This window comes from Hippoglossus hippoglossus, chromosome 19 (genome assembly GCF_009819705.1).
Source record: "Hippoglossus hippoglossus isolate fHipHip1 chromosome 19, fHipHip1.pri, whole genome shotgun sequence".
NCBI classification, from domain to species: domain Eukaryota; kingdom Metazoa; phylum Chordata; class Actinopteri; order Pleuronectiformes; family Pleuronectidae; genus Hippoglossus; species Hippoglossus hippoglossus.
This window is the reverse complement of record NC_047169.1, coordinates 13,170,690-13,195,520: the sequence shown is the minus strand read 5'-3', so window position 1 is coordinate 13,195,520 and position 24,831 is coordinate 13,170,690. Positions and strand designations below refer to the sequence as shown.

The window sequence follows — 24,831 nt, the reverse complement described above, 5'->3', positions numbered from 1 at the left end:
GTCAAAGTACACGTTGAATGAGTGAAAAGTCATGATTGACTTGTGATTGGTGGAGAGCTTGTATCAAAGGGACCCTGTTACCACGGCTCCACTACACGATCACAATCGCGCAGATACGCAGCATCCATCTTTATTTACAGTCAGGATGATCATTTATCATGAGTCACTCGTCTTTATTTGCTGTCACTATAATGTAACATCACCAGTGAGGGTTTGAAAGTGACGTGTTCTTACTGAGGCTGAAAAACTGTGATCATTTTCAAACCCTCAGCTGTCAGTGGGCTGTTTGCTATTTTTTATTGTTAAGTATTGTTTGACTGTAAATTATTGTATATAATGTTTCATTTGTGTCATCGTAGTTGTTGTTAATGAGTTTTAAAAGCAGCATCCCTTCATCCAGCATGTGTACTGCTACTAATACTGCTACTACTGACGTGCATGTTTTTAACTAGACTGTTCTTGTCTTGTCACTAATGTCTCATCTGAAGATGCTGCTCATGTTCAGAACAGACAATCATAATCCTAATCCTGAAAACATATATATATATATTTATATATATTAATTTAGCAATAAGCTGAAGAACAACAGCTAATCAGTTCAACTCTGCTTCCTTGACATCAGATTTTTCCATCTGCTCTCTGTGCCTGTTGCCCTGCTGCTCTTAGTCTCTGACCAAACAGCGCCTCCTGCTGTTCAGCCACAGAGCCTTTGCAGCTGCTCACACTATGGAAAATATTACACAGCCTCACTGGATGGCACCCTTGGCACCAGCTTGAACGGTTTTCATGCTGCAGGATGAGGCTGCACGTGTTTGTGATTAGGGCCAATGTTCTTATAATGTGGGCATGAATAGTGTGTTTATCCTGTGAAGGATGTTTATGTTTTGTTGTGTGTGTGTGAGAAACGTCTGCATGTGTGGAAACTTCCAAGCACTATCAAAACAGGAGGAGTCTGTTCTAGCTGATGATCTCCTTTAAGTTTCTGCTCTTCCTCGCTCTCTCACTCTGATTTATTTCTCCCTCATCTTGTGTCTACAGACCCGGCCATGTCTTTCAAAGGGCTGAGTCGAGCGTTGGTCCCTGAGTTTGCTGTAGAGCAGCAGCCAGCGATGAGCCCTTCATCCTCCTCCTCCTCCTCCTCCTGCTCCTCCTCCTCCTCCTCCATGCTGCCTCCTCCCAAAGACTGTGACCTGGACTCTGAGAGCACCATCCTATAAGGAGGAGACATTGACACGCTCTGGTCCAGAAACGCCCCTCACACACCTCCGCTCATCATACACACACCTCAGTTAGTCTCCTTCTGTTTTCTGCAGCCCTCCTCACACTGAGACCAACCTCTGCTGCTGTCCAGCGCCAATGATCCACTCTTAACGTGACATAATGCACCTTCTGGCAGTGATGGACGTCACAGTGCTTCAGTGAATAATAGCTGGGCTAGATGATTGTTTGAATGGCTGCCGCAGCCATAGACTTAACTTCCTCTCAATGTACACAAACGATTCACATCATTTGGAGTCAGAGTCACAGCAGGGATCGTGGTGCGGAGCCGCTGTATCGAGGCTCAGCTGATACACACACTCGGCCAATCCTGAGTCGGCCTCAGCTGTCAATCATGACGTTTCACCCCCTTTTTATAGCATTAAATAACTAATTAAACCCCGTACCAGAAAAAATTACACCTGAACAAGAACTACCTAAAATGATAAAAAATCTATTGACCTGACTTTATTTTGCTCCATATCTCATCCACTAAACAGGCAGGGATTATGACCTATACTTCAGCAAGCCACCAGGGGGCGATTAAGACGATTTTTCTTCAACCGTGCTGATTTTTGATGGTTAATGTCATTGTGTGTTCAATACACAACACTTTCTAACCATCTCAACTTAGTCAGCACGTTGTTGTCGGTATGTTTGATTTACCTGCAAGTTAACTAGTGTAGCTAAAGCGTAGTAACATCACTTACTGTTAAAATTACAGACGCAGATTAGCAGTAGGTTTTTATTTTCTACATTAATTATCTTACAAATACTATACAGTTAAGAGCTGAAAGTCAATTAAAGGGCAAACATTTTCATAATAGATCAGGTTTTAAGCAAAATCCCAAAATGAACGGGTTCCAGCTTTTTTTCAGTCTTCCATGATAATTAATAAGATCTTTGTCTCAAGGCACATCACCAGATTGTACAATTCACCTTCACTCAGTGTAATTGAACTGACGTGGATTCAGTTTCTTTCTGCTTCGCTCGTTTCATCTCAAGCTGTCGGGCCATTATTCACTCACTGAGTCCTTTTGACTACCATGACGGTGCCACGTGTGTTTGTGAGGAGACACACACACACACACACACACACACACACACACACACTGCCACCTCCATCTTCATACCGCGCTCCCTGCAGAATGACCTCCAGACAGCAGAGCGCGAGGACAGAAGATTCACCAGTGACGCTGTCAGACATTGATGCGTAGCAATATGAAGCACGGCCGCTGACTGTGAACAGAAAAGAATGGGTTGTGAGGTGAGGGGTTTGGGTGGGGGGGGGGCCTCGGTGAAAGCCACAATATGGACTGAAGAGACCCCTGTTTGGAATTTTGGTGTGAGGTGTTTTTTTGCATTTTGTACTGTTGAAAAAATGGCCTTAGAAGAAGATTTAAAAAAAAGAAGAAGATGAAGAAGAAGAGGGGGGTATTTCTACAGCATGAGGGAGGGGTGGTCGGGGGATCAGCAGGTGAAGTAGAAACCAAAACTGTTGCGTAACATGTAGCTGGTGACTGCAGGTTTCCAGTCGTCGATTTCCCCTCCTTTTTTATTTTTTTTTATTTTAAAGGAAACCCTCCCTCCCCTCAATCCTCTGTCACTCATGTATTTATTTACCAAGTTCTGAAAACACACACATTCCCTGTGGCTTGACTTAATTAATTCAGTCTTTAAAATGTAAATCATGCCTTATGGGTTCCTCCCAGAACCCCCTAATAAGCATTATATGATATTATCTATTTACTGTACGGAGGATGTACTTGGCTCCCAGTACTTACAGTATTTTCCAAGAAGCTGTCTTGGCAACAGTTGTGTTTCAGGGATGTGAAGACGGTGACTCAGCAGCAGCAGCAGTCGTGTGTATGTGTGAGTGTGTGAGAGAGAGTGTGTGTGTGTGTGTGGGTGGTTGGTTCTGTGTCGTTCCTCGGGAGATGTGTATTTAAATGTGTTGACTTGTTTGGGTTGTTTTCTTTTTACGAAGCAGAAGTAGCAGGGTGAAGCCTGAACACAATCAGTATTTTAGCCTTCCATCCGTCTCTTTGTTTTCTCTGGTTGTTTGTCGGGACGTTACACACAACAGACTGCGTGAGTGTGTGTGTGAGAGTGAATGTAGTGAAAGGAGAGTTTTGAAACCAGCTTCTTGATCCTGAAGAGAAAGACACGTCATAAAAACAGCTGATATTGCACTTGAGCGCAGGCCAATGAGTGGTTTCCTAGTTTAGAGGTATTTCTTATTTCCAGTCTTTCCCACTGAGCTGAGGGCACACGCCGCTGTGATCCCTCAGTAGTGACGTGGCGTCAGATTGATGTATTTTTTTTTTCCGCCAGGTCAAACGATGAAGAAAAAATGGCTTTATTGTATTTTCTGTGTAAGCTTTGGCATTATTTTTTTTCTTTTCTGGCCTCAAACATAATGCAGAGTCCCGTTCCCAGAGAACCGACTCGACATGGTACATATGGAGAGAGTCTCGGATGCTGCGGTTGGAGCGTCGTCGTCCCCCCCCCCCCCCCTCTGCTCCCGTACCTCGCTGCCTTATCCCTGCGCATCAAGCTCGAAGCTTCTTTAACGACAGAAAGCTGCCACGAAACTAGAGACGATGATGATGATGCTGCGTTTTGCAGCTCCATAGTTTTGTATGTTTGCTGTTTGGCCAGCTTAAATGTGGAATAAAGACATGTAATAGGAATGCTTGGTTATACCCCCTTTCCAAAGAAATAAAGTATATGAAGAAACTATTTCAATGTGCTCATGATTTATACGTTTGTGCGCTATCATGACAGGAAACATGTGACTGACACGTTCCTTGTTATTAAAGCTGAACATTTAGTTTCAAAGCAAAACATTAAATATTCATGATTAAACCAGAAATGATGTTATGAGTAACAGGTCAGTTTGGTGTGTACTTGTTAAAAACCCTAAACTAATTGTAAAGGTAATCTGAAAATTTATAATTTGTCAAAACATTAATATATCAATCCCAAAAATTGTTATATGCTTTGGAATGTTAATACAATTTACTTTTTGTATTTGACCGGATGATGAACACAATTATTTTCGGACACTAAACTTACTTTCATATCTCAAGGTGGAAAAAAAGAATGCATCCATTATCCAGAGATGACGGTGAAATATCCCAGAGGTGAATGATGCGTCTCAGCTGTCGATCCTGGCGTTTAACCCGGTTTTTAAAGAATCAAATAACTAAAACCAAATGTAACAGATGTCGGTGTGTGAAGGACTAAATAACATTTTTGAGAAATATTTATTTGAAGGTCATTTGACTTTTTACCATCACCAGGGAGCTATAGAGACGGTTTGGCTTTAGAGGAGCAGTTGGGTGTTTAGGATATAAACTAACAAAACAATGTATAAAAACATGTCAGATTAAAAGTGCATGTATCAACAGACTGTTTTAAACAGGGATCTGGGAGATATCATGAAAAATATATACAAAATATAACCTCTCATAGATGAATCTTTCAAACCCTGACCTAAAATAATCTATGTATGTACATTATAAAATGAATATGTGATCTCTGTGGATTATATAAGTTGAATGCAGTAACTATAGCTACTGTACATCCTGTAAGTCTCTATAGGATTTCCTTTCCAGGCACAGAGGACACGTCAGGCGGGTTTTTACTTTCAAGCATGATATTTTTATAGATCAAAAACAGAATATTCTTCATTGCTGAAAGCACTGAACCAAACATGGAGGTAAAACAACCACGGAACATAGAAAACAGATATAAAAAGGAACCGATGCATAAAACCTAAATAAACTGGACCGGACTCAACAGAGATGTAACTTATTTCAAACCTAAATATCCAGGGAGGGTGAATGCTACCAGCTGCACGTCTGAACACACTAACTGCACCGACATGCAATCGACTGGGACGAGGAAACACGGTCACTACACTCAGAGCAGCTAGAGTTGCATTTTTCTACGAGCCCGGCTGAAGCTGTGCGTAAAGAAGAAGGGAGACGGCAACTTCCCGAGGACGCTCGGAAAAAGAAAATAAGAAAACAAATCGGGACTCAGGACGAACGAGCACACGGTAGAAAATGAAGATGACGAGCAGTGCATAGCAAATACAGTCCAATTTACAATCTCAACAATAGTCATCAACATAAATACAACACAGCTACAGGTACACTGTACTGTAGATGAGTCATGAGATCACCATGACGACCACAGAAGCAGGAAATAGTCATTTACAGTGGGGTGGGTGGTGTTTTCTTTTCTTCTCCCACACGTTTGACATTCATTGGTTCGACAGCCGTGAAGCCATGAGGCCACGAGGCTGCGTTCACGACACTCGACGTTCACAAGTGCAGAACTGTGAGTGAATCTGGGTCTGAATAAAGGAGAGGATCAGAATAGTAGCAGCCTGGCTAAAGGTTTTTTTATTTTTGCCGTAGAATTTAATCACTGTCATCTAAAATCACACGGAGCTGAAATCTATGGAAGCCAGGCCAAAATAATAAAATAATTAAAATGTTATAAGTAGCTTAATATGTGAAATGTAGTCAAAACGGAATTTTTAATGGTTGAAATAGAATATTTTGTTGATTTATAAATAAAGTTAATATATTTTGTTTACATTCCAATCTTGAGCTTTTCAGATTTTTAAGACTTTTTTTTCAAGGTTCCAGTTTCCACCAATCAAGTTTGAGCAAATCAAGTTTTGAACTTGGAATTTCAAAGAGGGGAATCTAATCCCCTGTATGTTGTGATTTGGCATTATACAAATTAAGTTGAATCAAACTGAATCAAAATTGAACTAAAACCTTTTTAAATTCACCTCAACAGGAATATTTCAATTTCGTAAAATTCCATTTCAACATTATGAATTCAGAGGTGGTTTCTCCTTTTGGCCGCGTTTGACTTCCAAAGAAAACGATCGGCTGATCCTCATCAGCAACTTAAAAAGTAACAGGTGGAAATGGATGATTTTTCAATTTAAGTTGAATTAATTTTGAAATTCTAGCAAAAGATGCATCCGAGATGGACAGTTTTTAAATCTTTGAATTGAGTCCTGCAGTACGGGAGGCAGTGAACGCACCGCTGTTTGTACTGTCTGATCAAACCCTCCTCCTGTGGAGACTCTGCACATAATCAATACAACGCACTTCTGAATCCTCTTGATTCCAGAGAACTGTCTTTTACAATTTCCAAACAGGACCCGATAGAAAATATAAACTTTATATCATCATAGAATAAACACGGCGATTAATCCTTTTCATTACTTACATTTCATTGTAAAGCAGCTTCGAGATGAAGTGAAGGGATCGAATGTACACGGACGTTCCTCTGTTGTTCTCTAACATGTGATGAGCTTTAGAATGTGAAGATGTGAGCGTGCGCTGAGTTCCTGAATGTTCCTGCTCTGCCCAGCACCTGAAATAACAGCACTGCTGCACACGGGGCACTCGTTCGCCGTTATCCGACAGATTGGCCGTGGATGACGTGCTCTCTGTTCCCCGTTGGTTGGAGTGTCTCTGTGTGTGTGTGTGTGTGTGTGATCTTGGCACTTTGGTTGTGGAGAGCAGAGTGAAAATGGAGCCGAGCGGCCTCGTCGGTTTGGCCCGACGTCCGCCCGCCTTCCGTGCTTCTACCAGGCCAGAGGGGAAGACAGTCTGGGGCTTCTGGGGTTCTCTGGAGTCTGGGTCTCACTGAGCGCCCTCTGCCAAACAAAACCCATAATCTCATCGGATTCATACTTATTTTTATATATACTTATGTATGATTTTCAGATTTAAAGCACATTTGTTTGTTCCACACACTTCGCTGCATGACCCCTTTCTGGCTGCAGGCTGTGTGAGAAAAGTGACTGAAGGCCTGAACTGTTTTAGAGGTTTGATATATCACATTATGAGCCACTCGACCCAAACTGGTTCTATCGACACAGACAAAAAGAAGAGTGCGGGCGGCAACTCACCTCAAACTTGGAGATGAACGCTGCGAAGATGGCGAAGAAGGTTTCCGTGCTGCAGGACTTGCCGTCCTCTCCGAAGTAGGAGGCCACCTTGGAGAACTCCTCCATCGCTCGTGTCTGCAGAGACTCCAGGGACTGGATCGCGGGGTGGCTGTTCTCCAGGAAACTCTGCGGGTGCAAATGGTCAAACGTTCATGGGTGCTCGTCGCGAAGAGTGAAGTTCTGTGTGTGTGTATATGTGTGTGTGTGTGTGTGTGTGTGTGTAAACTCTTAAATAATGTCTCCTGTGGCTCTGGAGCAGTTTTCTGAAGTCTGAGAATAAAATAATCCACATGATGTCACCTAGATGTCAGAGAAATAGATGTCACATGATAAATGTTGTCGCTGTGGATCAGCAGTTCATGATACCTCAGCCTCTGTTACTTTGATTCTTCATTTCTAAAATCGTCTTTTTAATATTCATTTGGTCCATGTCCCATCTACTAACATGGAGGAGGAGAGGTGTGTGACCTATACTGCGGCCAGACACCAACTGGCGATTGAAGCGCTTTGGCTTCACTTTTGGAGAGCAGTCATGTCGTCCATCTTTATTTACCGTCTGTGGTACAAACACGAGAACAGCATCAATCTTATTATCTAAGTATTATCTAAGCAACTTAACATACTTCCCAAACTGTTGAGCTGTTCCTCAGTAGCTTCCACGAAATAAAGGTTTTTAAATGCGCTCAAATTCCCATGTGTTTTATGTGTGTAATAAAATGGACCTACGCTCATGACGGAGGCAAAGTGGTCCTCAGAGGTGGGGGGGATCTTCAGACAGGCCGTCCTGATGTCCTGGATGGTGGTGTGAAGGTCACTCAGCTCCGTTGTGACCGTCCTCTGGTTCACTGCATGAATGACAGGGACTCATGAGGGGAGTTGTTACCACAGCAGAGAGCCACCAGGCCAGGGGCAGATCCAGGGGGGGGGCCAGGGGGGGGCACAATCTGATTAGCCCCTGAAGTGGCCCTGACCTGCCAGTAGTCACTTACTAAGAGTACGAACAATGCATCTGACAATTTAAATCTATAGAACTAACAGTAAACAAGGAATGACTTAAATATGAACCTTACTAAATCAGGAATTGTACATGGATATTGGACATATAATTGGCCCCTCTGTGTAAATTGTGGCCCCTTTATGGCCCCCGATTTAGAGCAGTTTTAAAATATGAACTATGCATGAAGTTAAAAGTCTTTGGTCAAGTCTGATAACTCTGCAGGGACACAGTTAGAGTTTAACAGGATGGAACAATCCCATTCATGAATGATTTTCAGGGAGGAGAGCAGAGTTTTAAAGAGCTCTGCTGCTGCAGCATCGTCGTACCCTTGGCTGCCAGAGGCACCGTTGTGAGGTCTCTGGAAAAGTTGAGCAGCTCGGGGAAGTGTTGGCACAGCGACTTGGCCAGAATGTGGAGAAAGGTGGATTTTCCGTCCACGGTTTTGGTCGTGCTTAGCTGCGAGACACGAAGGGGAAAGTATGAGACTTCCAGAGGACCGAAAAAACCCAGAAATTCAGATAAACACGATGTGGTTGGAGGTGACCGCGCTGTACCTCGGTCAGGAAGTTGATCTTAAAACTGGTCGTTCTGTTGCTCTTCGGCTGCCCGTTGTTCAGGTAGTTCCCCATGGCGAGGACAAACTGTGGGAGGAGAGGAGCACTTAATGACCACTGTTACCGTGCAGGCTGACCTCACTGGGATCCTCTCTGCTCTGGATGTTTACCTCCAGGATTTTGGCCAGTTTCTTGCTGCTCCTCAGCTCCACCGAAGCCTTGTAGATGCAATCGTACGCGACCTTCATCTCCTCCGTCCTCTCCTGCAGCGTGGTCTTGAAGTGGAGGCTCCGCAGGCGAGTCTTGTACTCAGGCACCATCAGCATCTGACACACGAACAAAAATCCCTCATCATTTACTTTCCTTGTCCTACACTTTGTGGATTCGTTGGGTTTCAGATTTTTGTGTGGTACCTGGAAAATGAACTGGTCGGGATCGCTCAGTTTGGCCGGGTCCTGCTCGAACTGCTCGTACTGCTTCACCTCGTCGTCGTCGGGGGCGTAGAGCAGCAGCTGCTTGATGTGGGCCGGCTCCAGCCTGTTGGTGGTCATGTTCATCAACACCTGACGCAGCTCGCCGGGGGAGAGCTTCAAATGGGCGATGAGGATGGCTGCAGAGACGAGGAGGAGGAGGAGGAGGAGGAGGAGGAAGAGTGGGAGGAGGAAGAGGAGGATTTGTTTTTTTTCCCACATGACAAAGAAGATCACAACATTGCAAAGAAGAACTTTTATCCCGTTGTGATGATTTGTAATTTCCCACAGTGTATTTTTCATATTTCATCCAAATTTTATTTTATATTCATAAAGGAATAACTGTATATCTTATCTTACCTGAACTTATTTCCTGTTTCCCATGTTCTACTTTTATTATATTTACTATTTTTACCATTATTATTATTATTACTGTCGTTGTTATTGTCAATCATAGGACGGTGATGTATTTTCACTGCAGTCTCAGTCTTGAGTCTCGACCTTTCAAGTGTGTGTGTGTGTGTGTGTGTGCGCGTGCGTGTGTGTGTGTGTGTTACTCACAGGCGTTGTAGGCTTTCTTATGAGACAGAATCTCCACCACGTCTTTCTTTTTAAAGTTCTCAGGAGGGAAGGCTGGCTCTGGAGGAGAGACTGATAATTTTAACAACAGTGTGAGGATGTGTTCTCCAGGCACCGGGGGGGTCAAAACACACACACACAAACACACACGGACACACACACACACAAGCAAAGCAGGTTGATGGGTTAATAACACAGCTCTGCCTTCTAGGACAGTTTGAATAAATACAGGTCTGCTGTGTGTTTCCTCATGCAGAGCTGTGTTAGTACAGAAAAGAAAAAGAGTGGGGGGGGGGGGGGGGGGGGGGGATGTATGGTGCCTTATGGAGAACGTATATGATGAGCAGGTGAATGCAGCAGCTCCAAAGCAGGTAATGGGGAACATCCTATAGCTGCGAAGGTATAAACAAAACAGACGGTGTGAGTAAAGACACAGATGTCTTCTGTCAACTAGACGACTGATAAATAAAAATTCACAGAACATTATAACTTAATGACATTTAAAGATGATGCAAATAAAGATGTGACGTGCTGCGGACGATGAGGACGTGTGACCAGACAGGACAGGGCAACTTACTGGATCTGCGCTGAGTCCCAAAGTGCAGATCAAGGTCCAAGAACTTCACCATGTCAGTGAGCTTGTCATAGTCTGAGTCCTCGCCGAGCTAAATATAGACAAGGACACACTCTGTACTCTCCCAAGGCACAGTCAAGGTTGTGTAGAGGAATCTGTCTAAAACACTCTTTTTATACACACACACACACACACATCAGATCGTATCCAAAGAAGAAGCAGAGAGTCTAACATGGTGCGGGGAATATAAAGACGCAGCATGAATTCTGGTTACAAAAACAAGACTTTTGCTTTGATGCCACCATGACTCATCAGAGACACAGAGTAGATCAGTAGGTTTTTTTTCCAAATATGGGAGGAATGATGTGGGAGGAGTGAAGAAACTCGCAGCTCAACGTGGGAGGATTCACAGGTAGGGTTATTGTTTATTGTTTTCAAAGTTTTTCTCACAGAGCCGCGGTATCCACTGAAACTGAACCGACGGACTAAATGCTCACCTGACCCCAAATGGTTCCCTCCGAGTTCTCCACCTGCTCCCAGCGCAGCCTCTTCACGCTCATGTGGTTCGCGTCCGAGGCACGTTGGCCCGACTTGGGCAGCGGGGGTGGGTCACAGGGTGGGGGCAGGGGCGGAGGCGGCGGCGGTGCAGCCTTCGAAACAAAAGAAAAATCATTTAGAAGATATTTTTAAATCATTACAAAAGGTCACAGCTGATGTTTTCAACGAGCAAAGCATCACTGAATTGTCTCCAAACCGCAGTTCAGAGCCGCAGTGGTTGCCATGTAAACATGAGTTCTTTATATATTCTCCTTCAGCTGCAGCAAACAAACGTCAAGTCCAATTAGAAGACTAACAACTTCTGTTCAACACAAACCGAGGATCACTTTAGATTTCTCTCTGTCGCACATGTCCTTTAAATAAAGACCCATTTTGTTTCGCTGCTTCTTTGTTTTTCTTATGTCGTCTTAAAACGTGCGATGGGATCAGAGGATGAGCCAAAAGACTCAGCTTCTGTCTGTTCTTTTATTCCTGCGTGGCCGCCTGCATGATTCCAGCTCTGGTCTGTTTGATTCTGTCTGTTGCTAGGTGTTCAATGCAGTGGCCCTGCTGCACTGCACCACCCTGTGTTTTTATGGATTCAAATCTCTCATGTCTCTTGAGTGTTGGAATAAGTGCACAGTCAAGTGAATGACTGTGGGTCAAAGTTCACCAAAGTTAAACTCCACGTAAAGCCACGCTGTGATTTGCCGCTCCGCAGGAAGCAGATGTTTTATTTATCTCATCGCTCGCACAGATTGGACGTTAACAGAAGGCGGTGTCTGTAACTGAGCCCCGAGGTATTGTAGCGAATGCTGAACCGGTCGCTCTGATTGGACAGTGTGAGCACAAAGGCTCATGGGACTGTTAAGTGTCCCAGTTTAATGTTGCTCGTTTACTCATTATTTTAATAATGTTCTTAATTGGTTTATGTGGGGTTTTTTTTATTTATGTTTTCAGGATAGTTTTATGTTTACTGTTAAGGTAGCCACAATATTGGGTATGGTGTGTTTGATAGAGTATGGTCATTATTTATATTACAGGTAGAACCTGAAGTATCCCTGCTACCTGTCATTGTATCATGTGTGAGGTGCAGGAATAGAGGAGAAGTCAAACTCTTATATCAGAGTGGTTACATCCACACAAATTCATCTCAGTCTCAAATAGTGGAAGGACCCAGACACACATGTGAAAATATTTTAATAGTAAACCTCCTGAATCTTCTGTGCGAGCGAGGAGGCAAATCAAACATTAGCTTCCAGTGAAGAGGCAAAAGTGCAGCGTGGCTTTGTGTGAGTTCACCTTTTATGAGAACTACCACTGGGAATTCTGCTTTGCATTCAAAGCAAAAGTCAAAGTTCTGTATCCAAAATCCCACTTGAGTAGAAGTACAGTATCAACAGAATACCACTATCAGAAGTACAAGTTGTTGTCACTGATACATTATTGTACATTGCTTTATTAGACATTTAATAATGATAATGATCATGAATTTGTAAGCTGACTTTATGAGTTGCAGCTGATCGAGGTTTTTAAAAAGAAATTTGATTCTTTATTCACTTAATTCAGACTTAATTTGGTCAAGTAGTTTCAAAACTGGGGGTCGCGTGCCTCCACAGGGTCACAGGATTCATCTGTGGGGTCTTGAGATGATCAATGAGGAAGGAAAGAAGAAAAAACAAAGTTCGGATTTTGGACTTTTCTTGACTCTTTGCTTTTATTGTGAAATATGTTTGAAAAGTTATTTAAATAAAGACACCTAATTGAAAATAACTGCTTTAATCTTTAACTGTGTATCTTAGAAGTACACCACATGATCCCGTATGTTTTTATATATAAAACACGAATCAAGCAGGTCACATTAAGTACAATTTGTCCCTTCAAAAAGCCCAGATACAACAAAAAAAGTGTTACGTTTAGAGCATGCGATTATATTTCAATACTGCCATGATTGGTACTTTTACATCATTTGGATGCACACACATTAGGCATCTTTTATTTAAAGTGGGTTCCTGACCGCCCACTGTAAAGACCAGTTACCTGCTGTGACTTGTGTTCCTGTCGACTTTCATAAACCTTATTGTGAGTGGGGAGGCTGGAGTGAGACCCTGGAGGCTGGGAGAGAAGCGCCGAGGCTCCGGGGCCTTGGCTCATGCACGGCGAGGGGCCGTCCTCCTGGAGGGATGGCGGCAGGGGGCCCTGGTAACTGTGTTGGTGGTGGAGCTGGTGGTGCCTCTGCAGGACGAGCTGGCTCGGCCTCAGCAGCTGAGGGGAGGGCTGGGGGGACGTCTGGCGAATGGGCTGGGGCTGGCTGAGCTGGCGCGGGAGGTAGCAGGGGCGGGACGGCTGCGAGGAGCGCAGGGTGCTGGAGCCCACGGTGGTGTGGCTGTGCGTGAGGCGGCCGGGGGTGGCCTGGAAGCACTGGTGAGGTTTCTCCAAGTCCTCTCTGGTGGGGAGCACTTTGTGTCGAGGGGAGCGGCTGGACATGAGGGTCCTCGGAGGCGGAGGGGGCGGGGGGATGATGGGGTGGTGCGGCTGGAAGGGCATGCGGCTGCGGGGGGTGCGCTCGGGGGAGAAGCGGATGGGTGGGAGGGGGTCAGTAAACTGGATGGGAGGGGGTATCAGGGCCTGGAAGGGCGGTGGGGGTGGCGGGCTCTGGGTGGGAGGAGGTGGGATCGGCTCGGATCCGGAGGAGTAGGAGGCCTCACTGCTGCTGCTGTGATCCTCACTGCTGCCGCTGCTGAGCTGCCGCGGCATGAAGCCCAGGTCCTGGTCGTCCTGGAAACTCATCTACAGGGAGGAGAGGATCAACGTCAGGCCCGACAGTCAGACAGCCATCTTTTAATAAAAAACTGAAAATGTAGCTTAGCTTTATTTAGTTTATACTCTCTATCATCCCCTATGTGATTCTGAGGTCACGCTCATTACCTCCACCAAGGAGCTTATGTTTTCAGTGGGTGGTTTTTCTGGATTCATTTCAATTTGCAGCATAATCAAAGAAAAACTCTTTCACCCCAATTTTATTGTAGTTACTTTTTGCCACTAACTATTTGGTATCATCTGGCAAATATGAATTATAAATTAATTCTGAGCAATTATTAATTGGTAAGAAATAATAATTTAGGTTTTATCGAAAGTATTTGACCTCAACCCTCCCAACGTTCAACCCAAACTTACACCCATGTGAGCAGGATTACGCTCACACTACTCAACGGATTACCATGAAACTGGGTTGAAGGATGTGTTATGGATCAGAGAACAACCCATCAAATTTGGGCGTGGATGCGGATCAAGGGGCAGATCCAGGAATTTTTTTCCCCCTTACATTGCGAGAGAGAGTGTTTTCAAACATTTTCCTGGATTTCTCACTGAATATTTGATGAATCTCAATTTTAAAAAACAGGCAGATTTAAGGGATGATTGAATTTAAGGAGACTGTTGGGTCTGCGCGGAGGTACGAGCTCTACTGAGGGCCCTTCTAGTTTTTGACTATTTGTTGTTTACACTGTTCTATATCCAGTAACAAAAACTTCAACCACTGTTGTACCTACAGCCTAAAAACTGTCAACTACCTATCTTAAAACATATATTTGATTTATAAATGTTATATTAACTTATGCATTAAAATTAAATAAGTACAAAGCTGCTGTTGTACATGATTTGAAGGCAAAAACTCCAATGCAATAACACAAAGTTTGCTCTAAAACATTTAAAACAAACAAAAATGTTTAAAATCAGCCAAAACAGCTCTAATGTTTGTGTTTGTAACATCAGCCAATAACTTATTATAACCTTAGACTTCTATAATTAGGTATTAACTGAGTATCATGTTTTACTTACAGTCACAGCTCTTCTTCTGAAACCATGACAATCACCGTGATAAATCTGTTCATGTGACACAAGTGTTCATTGTAGCGCACATTAGACTTGCTCTAATGTAAAACATGCAATTAATCAAGCACCACAACGTAACATTGAAATCAGTCACGTGTGAATTTGCTCAGTTTCTGACACCGAGCAAACACACACACACACTGAGATCGTCTGCTAATGAGGCTGCATGTGACATTTTAGCTTAAAAAAGTTGCATCACAGTAACTGTGAGACTTAAGTGTAATTACCACAAACAAAAAGCAGCACACAACAGGAGATTGATGATCTGATCACTCCTTGAAACAAAGTTAGAGAATCTTAAAGTTTGTAGCAAAAGGTGCAAATAGATTTAATTCAAATCATTTCATTCACAATCTCAAATGTTTACAGTAATTACACTAAGCTCACATTTAATAAAGATAATACTGATTTGTATTTAACAACGATGCATGGGACTGTTACTCCCTGCCAAAGGATACCTCCTGGTTATTCCTTTCACTGAACCAGCATCTTGTGTTAGAGCTAGAGTTAGTGTAGGAGCCGTGTCTAAGTTTATTTATACTCAAATTATCTATTGTTGTTGATACAGCCATTGACCTCATCCTCAGTCTCATCCTCATCCTCATCCTCATCCTAAAACTCAGTCTCATCCTCGGCCTCATCCTAATTCTCATCCTCATCCTCATCCTCATCCTCAGCCTCATCCTAATTCTCAGCCTCATTCTAATCCTCAGCCTCAGCCTCATCATCATTCTCATCCTCATCCTCATCCTAATTATCATCCTCATCATCATCATCCTCATTCTCATCCTAATTCTCATCCTCAGCCTCATTATCATCATCATCATCAATATCCTCATTCTCATTCCCATTCTACATTTTGAAACTTGAATCCTAGTTTGTTCAGGTGATCCTCTCCTCCCTCAGTAGTTGAGGCATAAATATAAAAACATTATTAAGTGTAAAAAGAGAATCTTCTAGCATACTGCTAATGCTAAGAGTTGTCAGTTTAGTGAAAGGAATAATGAAAAGTTGTGGCCATAAATCATGAAAGTTACCATGGAGCTAAGAAGAACAAGATACTGAAATACTCCTCAATACAAACAAGGTATGCTTGATAAAAACAAAGCATGTACTGTATTTGAAGTGCATGACTACAGCTGATGTTGTGCTTGACTTCCTCACCTCCTCATAGTCGTTCTCGCCGGGTACGAAGTCATCCACCAAAGTGATCCGGTGCCCGAGCTGCTCGCTCAGGGCGTCCAAGAACTTGTCGGTGTCCCGGCTGCGGGGCGGGCGGGAGAAGGTGAACAGCTTCTTGCGGCGGGTCAGTGTGTTCGGGCCGCTGTCCAAGGGCTGCGGGGAGGCGGGGGGGCTCTCCAGGCTGACGTAGGGGTTGGAGTCCACGCTGCTCTGGTGGTGGATCTCATACACAGGAGTGGGGAGAGGCTCCTTCCACGACAGCGACAGGCCGGACTTACGGTTTCCTGTGAAAAGGGAAATCAAAGATGGCTGCTGCTGGCTCTGGGGATGTTTGACCCTCACTGTTCTCCCCTGCTGAGAAATGTTTACATTGGCTTATATGACGTATGGTGCTACTTATAAAACCCTCTAGAAATAATCTGTGACATTCTTGGTCCTGTTGTCACCTTGGTGACCATCTCCTCTGAGAGGGAACCATGGCAACAAAAGGATAGCAGGCTTATATACACATGTAGACTGAAGGATTTGAATGAATGAAAAATCAGTGGCTCTCGTGCCATGTTTACATCAAAGTTGATATAAGCTGCTGGTTTCCTTGCTGATTACATTTTCAAATTAAAAACTTGAATTTGCAACACAACTAACAAGACATGGACGTGGCATCATTCATGCACCAAGCACATGTAACAAGGGTAGGGTACCTGTGAGAGGGGGGAGTGTGAGGGGGGAGAGAGAGCGCCCGTAGGCCTCAGTCTGTCCCGGCCTCTCGGGCTCCGCTGAGGAGCCCCCCTGCAGCGGAGACACACTCTTCCCTGCGTACACGTTCTCCAGCTCCGTGTACACACCTGTCATCTATGGATGGAGGCATGATCAGCTGGTTAACACACAATCGTTGCAGTACATTTGGATTTGGAAGTCTGCTGCTTTGAGGTGTTTTTCTTTCTTTTTTAAACTTGCCAATCAGAAGTCAACTGCAGCCTGAAATCAAATAACGCTGCAGACTTTACGAGCAGACCTTCAAATGACCAGAGCTCACACGTGACATAACTAGCGATAGTTATGTCAGCTGCTGAGTAGCTGCAGGTATACCTACATGATTGAGGTCAGGGGACTCGGGGAAGGAGGTTCCATCTCCTGACTGCCTCTCCTCCGGGCTCCCGGATTCATCGACATGAATTCCTAAAGCACAATAAAGCATGAACAGTGACACATAAGCCTCCTCATTCCATCCATCCATCCATCCACCTCCAGCCAAGAGAGAGGAGAGAGGATGAAGATGCAGAGCGGACGAGCACAAGGCGAAAGCTGGGCCTCAGCAATGGGAATGGAAACTATGAATGATGCCTAAAACAGCTTTTGGATGAATAGTTTGAAGAGCTCATCAAAAGCAGAGACAGCTGAGACACGGAGGTTAATGTATGAACGGCTGATGACAGTTTTCTCTCTTTTAGGCTGAGTATCCAGAGGATTTGCTGAGAACATGGTTTCCACCAATTTGTGCTGCATGTTCTGTTACACACAGTCCCACCTGGGAGCTGACCTGTGCACACACAGCTCATATCACTGAGCTCTGAGCTGTTCAGCTGGTGCAGGTTCTACTGAACGTCTTGCTCAAGGGAACATTAACAGTACTGAGACTGCTGAGGAAAAGTTGAGTGCTACTTATTATCTCTACCTTATACGATTCTACTTGTACCATATTTTACTTGTCCTGTATACTGAAATAATAATGAGGTGGAGATTTTAATAATAATAATTTAATTTAATTTTGAATGACATTGTTTTAATTTGCTTGTTGTCTTTGATGTCTTGTGTTCTTGTTTTTTGTCCTCTTATATAATTTTTCTTTTCAGTCTTCTACATGTTATTATTATCATTATAAAAAAAACAAATTCACCCAAATGACACAGATAATCAATTTCATAAATAATAGTATTCGTTTCAATTTTTAATATATGTATACATGTTAAACACTACTGTAATATTACTGTGTCGTGTGTATAGTGCATATATTGCACTCACATTATATATAATACTAGATATACTTATAGATGTCCAAAATGCAGCAGCCAGACTCCTCACCAAAACAAAGTATAGAGAGGACATTACCCCAAGTTTAGTGTCACTTCACTGGCCTTCGGTAAACTTCAGAACTGATTTTGAGATATTGTTCATCCCTGGGATGAATAACGAATAACAATCGCCAGGGAGAGTGTGGTTCGTAGCAGATTCTGTATTAATTGGCAAATTCTGTTATGTCTAAAAGTCTAAAAGTTTGAGACATCACATTCTAAAAGTTTGAGGCTCAGTGGTGTTAGTCAGCGAAGTTTGAAAGGAAACAGTAATAAGAGTGTCTTAAATTGACATTTGGCTGAGAAGTTTTTAAGGGGACCCAGAGAGAAGCTGGAAACTCTGGTATAAATCCAAGGAACCCCCTGGAGATGGATGATAATAATTTGATGCTGTGGAAGGAAACACCCTCGCTTCGGATGTTGTTACTAAGTGCAGCGTACCCATTCCCAGGTGAGTCCCGATGATGCAGTCGTCAGAGCTCCTCTCTCGGACGATGCCGCGATACGACGTCCCCGTCACGCGCATGGAGCTGCTCCGCCGGTGGTGCTCCGGGCCGACGTCAGGCTCTAACACTGCTGCAAATCACACACATTCAGCACCATGTTTGTATCTATATACTGTACATACTTATATATACTGTATGTGTGCAGATAATCTCCACATTGCGTTTCTTTGCTGTCTCACCACTGCTCTTGAAACCCAGGAAGCGGGACAGTTTGCCCTGACAGCGCTCCTGCTCGTCATAGGTCAGCAGCTGGTAGATGAACTGCCAGATCAGCTGTTTGGCTGGAGTATCCAGCACCGGGAACACGTCTACTATGAGTGTATCCACGTTCCTGCAAACACACACGTAATCTTTATATAAGACACCCATGTCTACAGGCGGACATCTGACAACCACTTGATAAAAGGATTTAGCTTTGATGTGTATTCTTTGCATCTGTAATGCCACATATAGCAGCAAACAGAATATAAAGAGGTGGGAGGATAACAGGGATGCCACTAATGCCAGGATTCATTCCTTGAGGTGTTGAGCATGTACAGTAGAATTTAATTGTTTTCCCCCTGTTTTTCTATGATCTGCAGAGCTAATTCACCATCCATCCCTTCCCTTCATCCCTTCATCCTCCAGGAGAAATCATCACGGCCTAATGGGAGGAATAAATATCCTGCTTAGCTACATGCATCTGTTTCTTTGCTGCTTTTCCGCTCATCATCCATCATACGTTTTCTCCATCTCTGTCTTGAGCCTGTATAAAGAACGCCCTTAACAGCCTGATATATTGAATATGCTAAAAACTGTTTCCCAGGCAACAGCTAATTTTCCCCCCAGTATTTGTCAATTTGACGTGACTATAGTAAACAGAGTCTCGGTTAGTTTAACAGATGCTGAAAACTGGACTTAAAGCTTAATTCTGTTTTTACAGCTGTTTCTTGCTGCTCGAGCTGCCAATCTCCGCAAGCTGATGTTCCCAGGTACAAGATGAAGATTATAATGATTATCAAACATGCTCTAACACTCCCATCGCTCTGCTCTCATCTATTTGTTTAACAATCTGCCTCCCTTCACCCTTTGTGCCATTTCCATTTATAGATACCACCCTACCCCGCTCAGTCCAACCGACCTGTGCTGGAAGAAAGTCTCCAGGGACTTGCAGACGGTGTATCTCTCCTGGATGGTCAGCAGGTGCTCCAGCTGCTGGCTGAAGGTTCGCCCGTGGACTTTGATGCTCGGTGGAAGGATCTCTGCCACCCACTGCAAAGAGCTGAGTGCTGGAGACCTGGAGAGTCACCACAGTAGTTTGTTGTTTCAATAAACAATGACATGTGGAAATACCAGTTCAAGATGCCAGGTCTGTACGTACCTAGAGCGTGGCAACGTGGTTGGGGCCAGGCAAGGAGAGTCCTCTGGGTCGATCTGGTCTGAAGAGAAGTCCGAGGATCCCTCCTCCACCACCAGAGTGGGCATCGCCCCACTGCCCTGCAGCATGGACACCACCTTCTCATGGGAGCAGTTCCTACACAGAGAGAATATAAAATAGTGAACTTTGAGAGGCCCAGAAATAAATAACAGAGAATTGAGCATGACCGCAACCCATAAAAAGTCGACCCATTTAGATTTTTCCAGCCTTGTTATACAGTATCTATATAATTGTTAAAAGATTAACGTACCTGCTTTTTATCAAGGAAAAAAAAGAAAAGAAAAAATTGTACAATGGTTACCCCTAGATCTATTGTGTGGCTTATTGAGGGGGGAGGGGGTTCCAATTATGACGATGGAAAAAAAATTATATAGGTCACAACCTCCCACACAAAGATTTGATGCAGCCCCCATGCCTCATAATAATACACTATTGTTATACAAAGATGAGAAAACTAAGACGTTGTGATGTATAATGCATTGACAAGGTAAACCCAAGTAGGAGCCATAACTCTGTTATATATCAAATTGTGCACATTATAGTAGATGTCGTAAAACATATGCTCACTTTGTAAACAAATCACTAAAAGCTCCCACATATCTTTTACTTTATTGTCTCTCTCTCTCTCTCTCTCTCTCTCTCTCTCTCTCTCTCTCTCTCTCTCCCTCTCTCTCTCTCCGCTGAACAGCTCCCACTGTTTTCTAGTTCACCTCCCACTGCTGCAGCACTGTGTTATCAGCGAGAGCAGCAAAATTATACAGCGCCAATCAAATCCGTACATCAGGCAGCCATGGGAACGGCTCTGCGATGCTCCTTGCACATGGCTATCAAGGTGGCAGCGTGAGTAATACTGTTTCCTCTCACAGGGCTGGATACGCTGGCTGATAGATCGGCTGACATACTGTATTTGCTGAACTCGAACGTGTACAATTCAATTTAGTGCGAGATGAATTTCTTATCTGCACTCCCACACTGGCTCAGGGAAAATCAACAGGCAGAAGGTCGAGAAGTCGCAAAGTCCAAGAGAGAACTAGTTCAACTCCTACAAGGAGAGCGGTTTACATAAAAGCACGTGCAGGGCCCCATGCAGACACGCTGCACGGTACATCTGTAACGCTGATGTGCTCTGTGATGGCTGAACTGCCACCGGGAGCGATGTTGATTTAATACTAGCAGCAGCCCTGACATCCTAAGTTCAAGACCTGGGACAGCAGGCAAAGACCACAATAATAATAATAATCATAATAATCATAATGCTATGTATTCATAGCCGTGCTGCGAACAGATCGGGCCCAGTCTACATCCAGGACATGGTCAAACCTTACACCCCAGCCCGTTCCCTCCGCTCTGCATCTGCCAATCGACTGGCTGCTCCCTCACTGCGAGCTAACCACTCATCAAAATCACGACTGTTTGCTGTCCTGGCTCCTAAATGGTGGAACGAGCTCCCCATTGACATCAGGGGAGCAGAAGGTCGACACATCTTCTGCCGCAGACTAAAGACACATCTCTTCCGACTACACCTTGGTTAAGAAGATGATGTCTAATAGCCATTGTCAACTCTGGTGTTTGTAATAATAAAAAAAAGAAATTAAGTTTAGTTGCACTTATTTACATGTAGAACTTGTGGTTTTTGGAAGCAAACTGTACTTACATGATTCTTGCTGTCCTGGGTTTGTACCCTCATGGTACAAAAACGTCAGCTAAATGTAATGTGATGTAATGCAATTCAAGACAAACCTCATGTCCAGTCCATTGAGGAAGAGAATGCGGTCGCCTGTTTTCAGTCCACATTCCTCAGCAGGACTGTCTGAGAGAGGGAGACAAACATGTCAGAAAACCAGGCATCAATCAGAAGGGACCCTGGCACAGCATCAGCAGCTAACAAGGTGCGCTGAACGTACGGGAGCAGCAGGACGACGCCGTGCCTAATGCGATGCTGTCAGTCTGTGAGGGACAACAAACAAAGGCCCTGAACGAACCAGATGATCTCCACGTTAAATCTTATTACGTGAGGAAGAAGTGCTGTCAAAACAATCCCTGGTGGAAATCTTGCCGACTGCACTGTACCCGTCCACCATTGCCTCCTCATCTGTCAACTCGCTGCTGAGTTTACCTTGCAGTGAATGTCCTGTCAGCATTTTTTTGCCTTCAAGTTTGGATATAATAAACTCATCATGCCAGGGTTTGGGATTTTGATGCGTGTGCAGGTTTGAGCACATTCACAGGCCACGAGACAGACTTCGCATTGGCGGAACTCGTGGCGTCCAGGTTATCGATAACAGATCTGTGTTCAGATCACGATGAGAGACATGCCATCCACCCCCACTATCTCCATACCAACCTCCATAAGGCCCACTGAGTCAGTCCGCTCTGGCCGCTTCAGCACATGATGGTGGGGGATGATGGTAGGCGGGAACAGTGCCGTCATCACCATCACACGCACTCACGCACTCACACACACCTCCCTCCCCACCAAGGCACCACATTCCCTCCGCAGGAGCTTCAGAGCCACTCTTGTCTGATGCCTTCATTTCACAAAGCAATAACAGATGATTTAATAACCTTTCACTGCTGGAAATTTAAAATAACAAAAAGTAATTAAAATGTTCGCCAAAAGGCTCTGAGTCAAAATGACTCTCACAAATATTTAACTGAGAGTTTGGTTTTCATGGTGATTATCTCTTTGGTATAAAGCAGCAATAATCTACCCGGGAATTCATTCAGCTGTGGAAAAAGCCCAATTTACATCAAACTGAGCCTAGCGCTTATAAATTTAAGCAATAAAGAGTTCTGCATTTCAGAGCTGAGGGAGCAAATAAACAAGGCTTTGTAGTTACGCACAGATTAAACGAACAAATAATAGCATATTTATTATTGAGCTTTAATGGTGCCGGTGGATTAATTCACCTTTGGTCAAAGCTTTCTGTTTCCACCAGTTCCCAGTCTTTATGCTAAGATAGCACCAAGCATGTAGCTTCATATCAATAATACAGATATGAGAGCAGTATCAATCTTATGTAGCTCTAGGCAAGAAAGTGAATGAGTGTATTTCCCAAAACGACAAACTGTTTCCTGAGGAAATCATTTTGACACATCTATCTTTATATAATCGGTTGTTGGTTGTGAATTAAAGTGTGTAGAACACTAATAATAAATTCTCCCCTGTGGGCGTCCATGAGAAATGAAGCTTTTCTGAGATTCTGTGAAGAAAACCACAGGAGATTCAAGATTTCAACTTGGCACCGTTTATGAGCATGAAGGTAAATTAAGTCAGGGGCAGATCGAGGGGCGTGGCCAAAGGGGCACTGGCCCTATAGCTGAAATCTGATTGGCCCCTGAAGTGCCTCTGGCAATAGTTTTTCTTTTTTTTCTTTTTTAAAAATAAACTTGTCTCTTACTAACGATACCAACAATAAATATAACAATTTGTTAAGAATTTTTCAAGCATTTTTTAAGTTCACAATCAATAGATCCGCCACTGAGGTACTTAATGAGATTAAAGTTCATAACATGATGATACAGTGTGTGAAATGCATGGTAACAAAAAGTATTAAAGTATAATAATTACTCTAATTATGTTTCAAGGAATTTGTGACTTGTCTTTTGATACCTGATACTGTGAATGAGAAACCTTAAAGAACTGTGATAGATTAGATAAGGGTGCTTTAACTTTTGTGCCAGGAGTCACCAGCTGTCTCTGGCATTGGGATAAAATGGACCTTGTCTCAGTTCTTTAGAACATAATAACAATCCTGACATTACAGCTGGTGACTTGCTATCAGCTCATTTCCATATGTTTTAATACAGATCTATGTTTTGATAAACTCATATATTCAAGTCAGAACAACTGAGGCTCATAAAGTGAATTCTTTAATCCGCCACCGTGAACGCCGATTAGAAACTCAGCCATCTATCATCAAACATCTGTGCTGAAGATTTATGTGATTTTATGTTATTAGACTTCATTTGTAACAGGTTAGAATGTATATTAGCTTTTTCAGATTTGACAAAACAGTTAAAACAGTTACCTCGACATGATTTGATGTGATTGAACATACATTTGCTGTCGGCAAACGCTGCTGTACCGCAAAACATCACATCGCTTTCTGTCCTCAGGCTGTGAGACAACTGAAATCATCCTCCACACTCTGCCACGAAAAGACTTTTATTATGATGACTTTATTACTTATTCATTCATTTATATAACGTTTGTTTTGTGAGTAGCATACAGAGATCTGTAATATCATTACACAGACTGAAATTAAACAACTCATTTACTCCCAAACTCTGGGTTCTCGTGATTGAATTACCGCTGCCTACACTGAGAGAAAAGAAAACATAAAACAGGATCAGTGGAAATCTGTGTAAAATCCCTGAACGTATCTTTTGAGTGTCTGAGCACAGTACAGCCTGTTCTGAGGGTTTTCCTCTCCACATTGTATTGGTGAGTCAGACGAGTCCACTTCCTGGTACACTCACACACACACAGTAACACCTCCTGATCACCTTCGACCCCCAGCGGCTGGCACCACAGCAGACTCACCCACCTAAAATGCACCCGCACCCCCCCCCCCCCCTCCCTCGCCAGCCAACACAGAGCAATGGGAGGATCAACCAGCCGCACACAGTGAGGAGGCGTCTATCAGGTGCCCATATTGTTCTGGTTTTTAATATCGGAGCGGTACCTGGGATGACAGAGTCGAGGCAGACGGGAGCGTGACCTCGCAGCGTGAAGCCAAAGTTCTTCTTCCCCCTGTAGACACGAACGATCCTGAGGACACAAAAAAGGGTTAAAAGTCA

General features: G+C 43.7%; 2 protein-coding genes across 15 annotated transcripts in view; one reads left to right on the top strand and one right to left on the bottom strand.

Annotated features, from left to right (window-relative positions):
* The window catches only part of arhgap17a (Rho GTPase activating protein 17a), a 30,066-nt gene extending 26,067 nt beyond the window's left edge, over nt 1-3,999 (top strand). For 3 of the 6 annotated variants that reach the window (XM_034569797.1, XM_034569796.1, XM_034569799.1), the window contains one exon: nt 1,039-3,999. In XM_034569797.1, the coding sequence (XP_034425688.1) occupies nt 1,039-1,217 (179 nt within the window). In that variant the 3' untranslated portion in view covers nt 1,218-3,999. The remainder of the gene's footprint in view (nt 1-1,038) is intronic. The other 3 variants (XR_004612089.1, XR_004612088.1, XM_034569798.1) reach the window with 3 other exon arrangements.
* Nucleotides 4,000-4,900: 901 nt separating this feature from the next.
* Nucleotides 4,901-24,831, bottom strand: part of grid2ipb (glutamate receptor, ionotropic, delta 2 (Grid2) interacting protein, b) — a 36,601-nt gene continuing 16,670 nt past the window's right edge. For 5 of the 9 annotated variants that reach the window (XM_034569790.1, XM_034569791.1, XM_034569792.1 and 2 more), the window contains 21 exons: nt 24,717-24,802; nt 21,769-21,838; nt 19,972-20,124; nt 19,732-19,887; nt 18,791-18,942; nt 18,547-18,681; nt 17,127-17,212; nt 16,735-16,885; nt 16,016-16,317; nt 14,798-14,842; nt 12,998-13,747; nt 10,918-11,070; nt 10,424-10,511; nt 9,829-9,918; nt 9,211-9,407; nt 8,968-9,123; nt 8,798-8,884; nt 8,570-8,699; nt 7,973-8,091; nt 7,208-7,372; nt 4,901-6,952 (listed from right to left, as the gene is read on the bottom strand). In XM_034569790.1, coding sequence (XP_034425681.1) covers nt 6,881-6,952; nt 7,208-7,372; nt 7,973-8,091; nt 8,570-8,699; nt 8,798-8,884; nt 8,968-9,123; nt 9,211-9,407; nt 9,829-9,918; nt 10,424-10,511; nt 10,918-11,070; nt 12,998-13,747; nt 14,798-14,842; nt 16,016-16,317; nt 16,735-16,885; nt 17,127-17,212; nt 18,547-18,681; nt 18,791-18,942; nt 19,732-19,887; nt 19,972-20,124; nt 21,769-21,838; nt 24,717-24,802 — 3,343 coding nt within the window. In that variant the 3' untranslated portion in view covers nt 4,901-6,880. The remainder of the gene's footprint in view (nt 6,953-7,207; nt 7,373-7,972; nt 8,092-8,569; nt 8,700-8,797; nt 8,885-8,967; nt 9,124-9,210; nt 9,408-9,828; nt 9,919-10,423; nt 10,512-10,917; nt 11,071-12,997; nt 13,748-14,797; nt 14,843-16,015; nt 16,318-16,734; nt 16,886-17,126; nt 17,213-18,546; nt 18,682-18,790; nt 18,943-19,731; nt 19,888-19,971; nt 20,125-21,768; nt 21,839-24,716; nt 24,803-24,831) is intronic. The other 4 variants (XM_034569787.1, XM_034569793.1, XM_034569789.1 and 1 more) reach the window with 4 other exon arrangements.